The following is a 12,198-nucleotide window of genomic DNA, read 5'->3' on the forward strand; positions in this document are numbered from 1 at the left end:
CCAAGGGGTCCTGGATTGCAGTACCTTCAGACAACTGTCTGAAGCAGAAGTAAGTCTTCCCCCAAGGAAAACGAAGTTACCTTAAATCTCAGATAATTTCTACTAGAAACTTGAGATGCGGTGCTGAAGATCTAACCCAGTGCCTGGCACATGTGAGGCAAGCACTCTACTACTGAGCTCCAGCCTCAGCCCCTTGAATTATATTTTTCAGATACAATCAAAAGTAACCAGGCCTGGAAGAAATATGGCCATGTGAACAAAAATCCCCAGAAATGACGAACAATACAAATAGTCTTACATGGATTCTGGATATTGGAGTTATTGGTCATAATTCTTAAAACAACTGTGTTTACAAAATTAAAGGAGATATAAAAGAGAAAATTAGGAATCTTGCCCTAAAACTGAGACTATAAAAAAGGACATAGGCTTTAACAAACTAATCTAAATTGAAAACTGAAAAATACAAAAATGGAAATTAAGAATTCAAAGGATATGTATTTTTAAAAGCTGGGAGAAAGGATTTTGAATGTTTTTGCCATAAAGAAATGATAGATATTTGAGGAGATATGCTACCCTGATTTAAACATTACACAACATATACATGTATCAAGACATCACATGGGACATATGTATAATTTTTTAAAAATTTTCTTAGTTGTTAATGGACTTTATTTATTTATATAAGGTGCTGAGAATTGAATCCAGTGCCTCACACAAGTTAGGCAAGTGCTCTACCACTGAGCCACAGCCTCTGCCCTAATTTTTATGTTTATTTCTTTACTTATTTTTATTTTGGGACAGGGTCTTGCTAAGTTACCCAGGCCATCCTTGAACTTGCAATCCTGCTGCATCAGACTCCCAGGTAACAAATATATTCTACAGCGTCCGGCTAACAGGTGCAATTCTTATATTTTTATGCATCAGTTAACAATTAATTAATTTTTAAAAAGAATTAAATGAACATTGTCTCATGCCCCAAATCCCAGCTACCAGGGAATCTGAGGCAGGAAGATCACAAGTTAGAGGCCAGTCTCTGCAACTTATTGAGACCCTGTCTCAAAAATTTTAAAAAGAAAAGAGGGCTGGAATTGTGGCTCAGTGGTAGAGTGCTCACCTAGAATGTATGAGGCCCTGGGTTCAATCCACAGCACCACATAAAAATAAATAAAATAAAAGTATTGTATCCAATTACAACTAAAATAAATAAAATAAATATATATATATATTTTTTTTTAAAGAAAGAAAAAGGTCTGGGAATATAGCTCAATGGTAAAGTGCCCCTGGGTTCAATCCCCAGTACTGCAATCAATCAATCAATCAAAAAATTAATGAACTAGAAGAGACAAAAGAAGAGAAAAGGGGTTGGGGTGTAGCTCGGTGATAGAGTGCATACTTGGCATGTACAAGGCCCTGCATTAGATCTCTAGCACCACACACACATGTACACACACAAATAATAATCATGATAAAGAAAACACAGACACAGTGAAAAAGCTCTAACACAAGTATAGGTTGAGTCATAGAAGAAGAGAAAGAATAGGAAAAAGCAATGTTTATACAGAAAAAACTCCCAAAGCTGATGAAAGACGTTTAGACACAAATTCAAGAAACTTAGCTGCTAGGCAGGCATTTTTAGGTGGAAGCCCAGAAGAAGGCCCTTCAGAGAAGTTTACAAGGAACCAGCCTAAATTCTAGAGTCCTTTAACTCAACACCACCCCCAAACCTCTCACCCGGGCCATAAATAACCTGGGAATGGAACCCAGGGCCTTGCTCATGGCTCTTGTTCTACCACTGGGTCAAATCCTCACCTTTTTATATTCATTCTTTTTAAGTGACCTAATATGTCTTTGCTCATCATAATACTAAATTCTCTGCCCAGAGGTGTGACTGGGGGTGGGGGGGTTGCACTTTTTTTTTTGGCAGTACTGGGGATTAAATCTAAGGATGCTCTATGTCTGAGTTACATCCCCCTCTTTTCTTTTCTTCCCTTCCCCTCCCTCCCTCCCTCTCTCCTTCTCTTTCTTTCTTTCTTTTTTCTTTCTTCTTTCTTTCCTTCTGAAGTGGTCTCACTACATTGGCAAGCTGGCCTCCAATTTGCAATCCTCCTGCCTAAGTCTCCCAAGTTGCCAAATTGCAGAGTTCCTGACTACAGCATGTACCACCGTACTCCCCCCTTTCTTTTTTGTATTAGAGATTGAACCCAGGGGTACTTAACCACTGGGTCAAATCTTAAGCCCTTTTTCTGTTTTTTATTTTGAGATAGGGTCTTGCTAATTTGCCCAGGCTGGCCTTGAACTTGCAATCCTCCTGCCTCAGCCTCCTGAGTCACTGGGATTGCAGGAGGCACCTCCACATCTGGTGGCATGTTTTCTTTTAAATATGTAGTATGATCTCAAATTGAACACGCTAAATAATGTTCCCAACTCTACATGGGATGATGAATCTTTCCTATATGTGAAAATGTATAATTTTCCCTAGTAAAAAATCCCTTGCTTTCTAAAATTGTTTGGGTAGAATACTGCTTTGAGAGTTGTCTCTAACACTGTCATTACTTGCTGCAAAAAGTCTTTGTTTATCCTTTTTTTTTCTCCTGGTTGTGCTTATTGGCTTTGCAACTCACCCTGGGGTGAACTTGGGTTACAAAACTATGCACCCTAGTATAAACAAAAAGTTTACAACCAGTCACATCAACTGTCGGTCTAATTGTTTGAATTTAAGAGGTCCCTTTTTCCTCTGGCTGGCTACAAACAATTCTTTAGATGTCTTTAAAGCCAGTTTTATTATCCTGCTGCATTCTTCATTCGTGGGCTAAATAACCTTTGATTCTGTTCTTATTTAATATTTATATGAGGTGTTTCTTCTTTGCAGTCCTGGGGATTGAACCCAAGAACTTTGCTTAGGCTAGGCAAGTGCTCTACCACTGAGCTACATTCCTAGACCTTTTAATTTTGTATTTTAAGACAGGATCTCCCAAAGTTGTGGAGGCTGACCCGGACCTTGTGATTCTTCTGCCTCAGCCTCCTGTGTAACGTGCTTGGCTGAAAACCATACTTTGAATATGCATGAAACAAAGGATTCATTAAACAAAACTTTTTCTTCTTACAGTTTTTTTTTTTTTCTTTTTGGTACTATTTTATTCTTTTCATTTTATTGAAAGTAATCTTTGTCACAACCCACTAATGCTGGTCTCAATTTGTAGTTTGAAACATCCTGCTTTAGCGGATGGGCTGGGGAGGTGCATTTTAAAACTTCACTAATATTTAATTTCTTTGTTCGTTTTCCCAGCTCCAGGGGTCAGATGACCTTGGCCGCTGGACCTTTTTGGCTTTTTCCTAGCTCAGCGCTCCGATTCCAGGATCTCTGCTGGAGACCAATAGGAAAAGCCAACGGGGCAGCCGAGCCTCGGAGCCGGTTCCAGGTCGGTCCGGGAAGTGCGGACCGCTGGGGCGATGGCGCCCGGCCCGCCGGCGAAGGCGGATCTCACGGGGTGGGGCCTGCAGCTCCTGGAAATGGAGGGCAGGACTCCCGCCCACGGTTCAGAGCCAGTAAAAAGTTTTCCTCGGGCGTCTGCGGCAGCGTGGGCTAGGGAGGAGGTGGGGGAGGCAGGCAGCGCCCGAGCGCGGTGGGTCCCGCCAAGTCACCGTGTCCCCGGGCCCGGAGCTTCCATCCGGAGAAGGTGGCTGCAGTGTGTTCGCTAGGCTGCCCTTTGCAAGGGTGGGGACCGCGACAAAAGTGAACAGGAAGGAGCCTGGCCCGCCTTTCCTTGGCCCGTCCCCCACCCCCGACCCCCACCCCCCGGGTCACCCCTGCCTTTGAATCCGCCCCTCAGTTCAGCCTCCCAGGCTGGCCCGGGTGCCCGGCCTCCCCAGTACCATCCATGGCTGCGCTGGGCTGCGCGAGGCTGAGGTGGGCGCTGCTGACCACGCGAGCGGCCGGCCGTGGCCTCTGCCCACACGGGGCCAGAGCCAAAGCTGCGATCCCTGCCACCCTCCCGGCGGACGAGGCAGCCGAGGGACCAGGAGCCAGTCCTGGCGATCGGCGGCGGCTGCGAAGCTTGGACGAGCTCCCAAAGCAAGGGCAGCTGCGCTTTTTTTTCCAGCTGTTCGTGCAAGGCTATGTACTGCGCTTGCATGAGCTCCAGGTAACCAGGTGGGGACATGAGACCTGAGGGTGGGAGTGGGGCAATGGGACCCAGAAGCTGAAGGTGAGGGAGACGTTGGACAAAAGTAAAGGAGACTTAGTTAAGGAAGTTAACTCTGGGCCAAAAGAGGCACGTCACAAACTGGAAGTTTGTAGGGAAAATGTGCGGATGAGTGGTATGCATAAGAAAGGCATCAGCAAGGAGGAGACTTGGAGGCTAAACTTCAAGTGGATAGGCAAGGTAGCCTGTAATGCCAGCCTGTAATGCCAGCTACTCTGCAGGCTGAAGCAGGAGGATAGCAAGTTCCAGGGCAGCCTCAATCACTTGGTGAGAACCTGTCTCAAAATACAAAATAAAAATGTCTGGGGGTGTAGCTCAGCGGTAGAGCACTTTCATAGTATGTGTGAATGTTAGGTTCAACCCCTAGTACCCTCCAATAAAAGAAGGGGGACAGAGGTTGGGAGAGCTGTCTTGGGAAGAGAATGACAGATGGAAGTGTACAAACTGTCAGAGGATGCAGAATCATCTGCAGTGATGTTGGCTGCCACAGTCTTCCAAAGCAACTAACTTAGGGAGGATCACAGCTGCATCCTCTGCACTTGCCCATGTGGCTGTGTCTCTCTTGAGGTCCCTGTTGGATTCACATTTCTAAGGCTTGGGGGACAGATCAGAAGGTACTGAGAGAGGGTTAAGAAATTACTCCCTGTGGATCTGACTCCTTTAAGCCCAGAAACCAGAGTCCCATGAAGTTCCCCTTCAATTCAATTCTCTAGAAATATGAAAGGCCCAGTGAATGCCCAAGGCTATGGACTGAGAATTTCTCAGAGGGAGATTGGCTCTAGATGAGCAGCTACCAAAGAAATTCTAGATGGCCTTGGGACGAGGAAGAGGAAGCTGGAGAAACCCCAGGATGTGTGGTCTTTTAAAGGAGAGCCCCCAAAGATCTTGGATCACTCGAACCTGAATTGCCCCATGGAAAATAAATTAGCCCTCCCCATTACAAAGGCTGGTGTAAGTAAAGAGCAGAGTGTTGTACATCTGCAAAACCCAATTGCTCTACTGAGGAAGAGGATGTGTTTCAGTGACATACATGATACAAATCAGTTAGAATTGGTTTGGTTACTATTCATACTGGCTTAAAATCTGAAGCACTTTTATATGCTCATAGGATGAAAAACTTCAATAATTGAATGTCTTTCAAGGGTAATTTCTCTAGAAATTTGTCTTTGTCTTGTGTTGTTGTAACAAAGTATCCAAGTCTGGGTACTTTGTAAAGAAAAGAGGTTTACTGAGCTTGCAGTTTGGGAGGATAAAAGTCCAAGGTCTGCAGCCCCATCTGGTCAGCTCTGGTATCTCTGTGTATACCACGGCAGATGGCATCACATGACAGGAAGGGTATGCCAGAGAGAGGTCAAATAGTGAGAGGATGCAAGAGACTAGGAAGGAGCCAGGCTTCCTCTTTCATAAAAACTCACTTTTGTAGGAACTAATTCCCCCTGTGAGAGCATCGTTTTGTAGGAACTAATTCCCTCTGTGAGAGCATCCCCCTGTGATAGTCAGGACCCAAACTTCTTCCACTCAGCCCCTCTTCTTAATCCCACCACCTTTCAGTACTGCTACATTGGGAACCAAGTTTCCAACACACAAACCTTTGAAGGGACAAAGCACACCCACTACTGGCCCGTGAAGTTCATGTCCTTTGCACAATGCATTCATTCAGGCCAATAGTTCTCGGAATCTTAATTTGTTTTGAGTATCAACTCAAAAAAGTCTGAAGTTTCATCTGAGACACAGGCAAACTTCTTCCAGATGTGAACCCGTAAAATAAAAAACAAGTTTTGTCTTTCTCCGATACAATGGCAGGGCAGGGATAGGATAAACATTTCTATTCTCTGGCCCCCAGCAAGACTGAAACTCTGCAGCATAGACATTAAGTCTTAAAAGCTCCAAGTCCTACGTCCTGTGCACACTGGGGTGGGGAATGGGCCTCTTAGGCAGCCCTGCTTCCCCCTCCCCCTTTCCTGCCCCAGACTTCCTGAATTCCAGAGGTTGATGCAGGAGGACAGCTGGGTTTCATGCAGGCATTTGTGACCTTCTCAGGTGAGTGCTGCATGCCACTGGTTGCCCTGGCTGTCTTGGGTCCTGGCTATGGCTTCATCACTTTCGTGGCTCTGTTGAGCATTTTTTTTGAGGTACTGGGGATTAAACCTGGGTTGTTCTACCACTGAACTACATCCCTACCCTTTTCCTTTTTGATTTTGAGACAGGGGCTTACTGTATATATATTTTAAAGTACCCACACAGCTCCTTCTGTATTTTGCTTAGAAATTTCTTTTGCCGGATACCTATTAAGTCATCACCCTAAATTTGGCCTTTCACAAAGCTGTAGGGCATGGATGCAATTCAGCTAAGTTCGTTGCTACTTAATAACAAGGATGGCCTGTTCTCTGATTTCCAATAAGATATATTTTTCCTTTTTATTTGAGACCTTGTCTGCATGTTCTTTACTGTCCTCATTTTTATCATCATTGCAGTCACAACAATTTAGGCAATCTCTAAGAATATCTAGTTCCTGGGCTGGGATTGTGGCTCAGTGGTAGAGTGCTTGCCAAGCATGTGTGAAGCACCGGGTTGGATCCTCAGCACCACATAAAAACAAATAAATAAAATAAAGGTATTGAATTCATCTACAACTAAAAAATATTTTTAAAAAAGAATATCTAGCTCCTTCCAAGTCTCTTTATTTGCATCCTCACCAGAATTGCCCACAGTGCTTTGTTTAAATAAAAGACCCATTGACGACTCCAAGCTCTTCCAACCCCTGCTCATTACCTAGTTCAAAAGCCACTTCCATGTTCTTAGGTATCATCATAGCAACAATGCTACTCAGTAATAATTTTCTGCCTTAGTCCATTTTGTGTTGCTGTAATGAAATACCGGAGGCTGGGTAACTTTAAAGAAAAGAGGTTTATTTGGCTTATAATTCTGAAAAATCCAAAGAGTATGAGGTACCAGTGACTGGTGAGGGTCCTCTTGGCTGTGCCATAACATGGCGGAGAAGTAGGAGAGGAGGCAAGTATGTGTGCGGAGAGAGGTCACATGGCAAGATAAGAAGAAATAGAGCCGGGAGAGGCTAGCTCTGCTCACTGGAACTAAGCTGTTTCCATCATGAGGGTGGTTATGACCCAGTCACCTCCCATGAAGTTTTACTCTTTTTTAAAAAATATTTTTTAGTCGTCAATGAGTCTTTAATTTAATTTATTTACTTATATGCATTGCTGAGGATTGAACCCAGGGCCTCACACATGCCAAGCAAGTGCTCTACCGCTGAGGCATAACTCTAGCCCATGAAGTTCTATCCTTAAAGGTCCCACCACTTTTTAATACTATTAGTTTCAGAACCAGGTTTCCAGCACATGAATCTCTGGGGATCAAGATATAATCAAATCATAGCAAGAGGCATGAAGTCATCAAGCTACAGTTTATTTTTCTGCAGTTCTTTTGGCGCTGCTGTCTTGTAGAAGTTGGTTGACTAGGTTGGCCTGGGTTAATTGCCCATCCTGGAGTCCATCATAATGGCCAGAACAGAGAGAGACACATTTTAATTAGCTTAGCCCTATGCAGCTTCACTCCTAAAGTGAGGGTTGAGGCCCCCCACCCAAACTGGGTGGCTCCCACCCAAAAGGGAGAAGAGGAAGGGGTGTCAGGGTAGCCAACTTATGAAGTCCTCTGCATCCTTATTTTTTTTTTTTTTTTAAAGCAGAGGTGCTGAGGGCATAGCTCACTGGTGGAGTACTTGCCCAGCATGTTCCAGGCCTTGGATTTGGTCCCCAACATGGCTGAAAAAAAATCCCCCCAAAACCTCACAAAACAAACACAGACAAAACTCCCCACATCATCACACATAAAAATAATACAGTCATCTTAGGGAAGCATTGAAACATTTAAGGGAACTGCCAAACAATGATGTTAACAGTGCCAGAGAGACAGGGATATAGCTCAGTGGTAGAGTGTTTGCCAAGCTTGGGAAGGACCTGGGTTCAATCCCCAACACACACACACACACACAAAAAAAAAAAAAAAAGTAGAAAAAAGAAACATTGACATATGTTAAATCTCTACCAAACTTTTGTCTTTCAAAGATGTTGTTCTGAGAATTGTGAGATTTATCTGCTCTATAGCTCTGATTGTGGGATTGTGGACTACCTGGACTGGTCCCTTCTGTGGACCCCGATTGCCTGAGCACATATTTGTCATTTCATGTATCATGTTTCTTGTCATCACCTGTTTAATGGCTTAGAGACTGGGCTGGTAAAGCTCTGGGAGCTGAGCCTACATCTTTTCCACCTGTGTCCCTGCAGCACCAGGCACGGTCTTAGGTTTCAGGAGTGGCAGTGGGCAGTGGACGCTCCTAGTGGTAAACTTCTGTGACACTTGTCTTCCCAGCTCCCTGCTCTGGGTAGTTTGACCTAAGATAGAGTGAAGGAGATACAGTGAAGGAGGAAGGCAGACCGGTTGAGCCTGGCCCTTCAGTTCTTAGTGTTTCTAGTGCAGAAATTAAATTGTCGGGGTGGGGGTTGGGGAGATTGAACCCAGGGGCATTCTACCAGTAAGCTATACTCCAAGCCCTTTTTATTTTTTTTTCTTTTGAGTCAGGGTCTCACTAAGTTGCCAAGGCCAGCCTCAAACTTGGCAATCCTCTTGCCTTGGCCTCCCTAATAACTTGCATTATAGGCACATGCCATCACACCTGGCTCAGAAACTAAACTTTGTCAGCACAATCAGCATGGGCAGATTATTGGGGATTGACTCACATTGACCAAACCCACAGAAACAACTGTGTGGACTGGAGTGCCCCCGTGTTTATTTTGTGAGGTGATCAGTCCCCTCAGGGTCATATTACTCTGTCATGCAAACATGCCCTGTTCTGGTTCTGTATTATTGCATAATGAACTATCCCCAAATATAGTGGCTTAAAATAAAAAACATTTTGCTGGAGTTACAATCTTGTGGGTCAGGAATTTGAGCAGGGTACCATGAAGAGGACTTTTCTCTATTTCATGAGGGAGTCGAGGGGGATTCAGTTCAAATGGCTGAAGAATTGCTCAAGTGGAGCCTTATGTCTGGACTTCAAGTCTGACTTTTGACTGATATGTCACATCTGCTGGGGCTGGAATGACCAGAAAGCCTTCTTCCATGGCATGATTGGTGGCCAGGCTGGTTTGGCCTAGAACAGCTGGGTCTCTGTCTCTTGCAGGGCTGGCTTGGGCTTCCTCACAGCATGGAGGTGTTAAGATAGTCTTCTTACATAGTGCTAGCAGTCCTGAGTAAGTGTTTAAGAGACAGAAAGTAGAATTTATCCATTTCTTAAGGCCTGGGCCTGGAAATGGGCACAACAGCATGTTCACTATATTTCATTCATCAGAGAAGTTGCAGCATCCATAGGCTCTAGAGAAGACGTAGACTTTCTAAGGGAAGAGATGTCCAAGAATCTGTAGCCATGTTTAATTCACTACATTGTCCCAAGGATCCAGGTACCTAGGGAGAAAAGTGAATGACTACATTAGTAGACTGCTTGTATGCAAGGACCCAGAACTAAAGGAGTGGAATTGTATGGAAGGAAATTCCACTTAGACCATGGAGAAACCTGGTTGAATGAGCTTCTCAGATGCCCCTCCCTTGGGTGAAGTGGGGCTCTCCCTTGGAGAGTGAGAGGTGAATGCTGCTACAGCCTTGCTGTTTGGCTCCCCGTCTTCTGCATTTAGTAACGATCACCTCTATTCTGTTAACACATTCTCTTTTTATTGATTGAATAGATCTTCTTCCCCGACACCTTTACGCCTACCAGAGCTTATAGGTGTGTTTTTCAGTGTCATTTGGCAGACATGAACAGGTTCTCTATTAGGCTGTGGGAGAATGGAGTCCACTGCCTTTAAGCCTCAAGAATGGGAAATTTGAGGCTAGGTATGGAGGTAAAAAATGCAGGGCTCATACCAGCTTAACAATTGCACTGCCAGGGTTTTATCTTACAGCACCACTGTGGTCAGTGAGGTACTGAAGAATGTTTAAGGCAGCATTCTATGCGGCTGGGAAAGATTAGAGTGACTTAAATGTTCCACAATAGAAGCCTAATTAAACTATGGCCCATCCACAAGATGGGGTTTTAGGCAACCTCTAAAAAGAATGGGGCAATCCATTGTACTACTATGAATTGTTTGCTAAGACTCGGGAAGAAGGTAAGGTGCCAAAATATGTAATGTGCCATCATTTGTGGATAAAGAAAGAGTATGAGGCAGATATGATTATATGTATGTTTGTGTATGCATGAAATACCTCTGGAGGGCTGGGGGTGTAGCTCAAGGGTAGAATACTTGCCTAGCATGCACTAGACCCTGCCCTAGGTCCTTGGCACCATGAGAACAACTACTAATGATGACAAAGAAAATCTCTAGAAGAACACACAAGAAATGGACAACAAGGGTTGCCTCTGTATAGGGGTTTTGGACTCCGGACATGAAAGTCAGGAGGAAGACATCCTTGCCATCAACACCCTTTTACATTTTTTGGATTTTAACTGTGTCCACATATTTATTACCTTTTGTGATTAAAAACAAAACAAAACAAAAACAATAGCAGCCAGGCAAAAATCCCAGTGACTTGAGAGGCTGAGGCAGGAGGATGGCAAGTTTGAGGACAGCCTGGACAACTTAATGAGACACTATCTCAAAATAAAATTTAAAAAGGGCTGGGGATGTAGCTCAGTGGTACAGCACCCCTGGGTTCAGTACCCACGAGTGTAAAAGAAAACAAAAAAGCAAAGAAATTGAGAGCAGGAGATAAAACCTGGTTGACTATATGTATCTCTGTCCAACATAATATTTTGGGAATCTTTTGACACCCATTCCCATCCTGTATCCCTGTTGGGCTCTGAGTCTTTACTTTTGAATCCTCTTTTGACCTTTGCCTCTTTTTTGGTATTCTCACTGATCAGCCTGGCAGGATTTGCAGACCACGTTGTGTTGTTCTAGCCCCCTGAAGTTTCCCTTGGTTGCTGTGGGAGCTGGCCGCAGGGGTGGACAGTGCTTTTGGTTTTCTGAGGGTCTCCTTGAGGGCATCCCAGGTGCAGCTTCTTCTTGAATCACTTTGGGATGCTCCCCTACCTTCATCCCATTATATCCCATTGTTTTTCTAGGTCACAAAATCAGGGGAAATTATTATTTTTTAAAATATTTTTTTAGTTGTAGTTGGACACAATATCTTTATTTTTATTTGTTTATTTTTATGTGGTGCTGGGGATTGAACCCAGGGTCTCACACATGCAAGGCAAGCGCTCTACCATTGAGCTACAGCCCTAGCCCTCAGAGGGAAATTCTTACTATCCACCTCTCTGGTACACATTTTTATATTCTTTCAGAGAAACAGAAACTTTTCTGAGTGTTGAAGTAATGACATACACAAAAATGTCTTTTTGTAAGCTTTGTTTATAAAATAAAATAAAAAATTATGGCTGGGCTGAGGTAAAGTTCTTGTCTAACATGCAGGAAGCCCTGGGTTCAATCCCCAAACCAAGAAAAAAAAAGATCAGAAGTGTGAAATGTCCATCAACAATATGGAAAACTCAAAGCAAAGTTGAGTACAGAATAATATATACAATAGAAGACCACTTCTATGATTTATTTTTTGTTTGTTTGTATTTTGTAGTACTGGGGAAATTGAACCCAGGGATGTTCTATCACTGAGCTATTCTTCCATCCTTTTATACTTTATTTGAGATAAAGTCTCACTAAACTGATCATTCTGGCCTTGACCTTGTGATCCTTCTGCCTTACTTATATGAATTATAAACCACATAGAAATTCTATAAGTTATCATTAGATAACTACATACATATCCATGTGTACCTACATGTTGATATGTATATGTGCTTTCTGTGTGTGTGTATAATAAAGTTATATAATCATTTACGGGAAGAATGCACTTCAAATTCAGGGTAGTTGTTACTCTGGGGAGGAAGGGCAAAAGGACTAAGGAAGACTAAAAAGGGGACTTTGTATGA

At 43.6% G+C, this 12,198-nt stretch overlaps 1 protein-coding gene across 2 annotated transcripts in view; it reads left to right on the forward strand.

Annotated features, from left to right (window-relative positions):
* Window positions 1-3,567: 3,567 nt before the first annotated feature.
* The window catches only part of LOC124089500 (sterol 26-hydroxylase, mitochondrial), a 35,255-nt gene continuing 26,624 nt past the window's right edge, over window positions 3,568-12,198 (forward strand). Inside the window, exon 1 of one of the 2 annotated variants that reach the window (XM_046439563.2) lies at window positions 3,568-4,142. In XM_046439563.2, the coding sequence (XP_046295519.1) occupies window positions 3,879-4,142 (264 nt within the window). In that variant the 5' untranslated portion in view covers window positions 3,568-3,878. The remainder of the gene's footprint in view (window positions 4,143-12,198) is intronic. The other variant, XM_058577572.1, reaches the window with a different exon arrangement.

The sequence above is a fragment of the Marmota monax genome, unplaced genomic scaffold, assembly GCF_021218885.2.
Source record: "Marmota monax isolate L192 unplaced genomic scaffold, Marmota_monax_Labrador192_F-V1.1 WCK01_AAM20220418_F8-fsc00041, whole genome shotgun sequence".
Classification (NCBI taxonomy): domain Eukaryota; kingdom Metazoa; phylum Chordata; class Mammalia; order Rodentia; family Sciuridae; genus Marmota; species Marmota monax.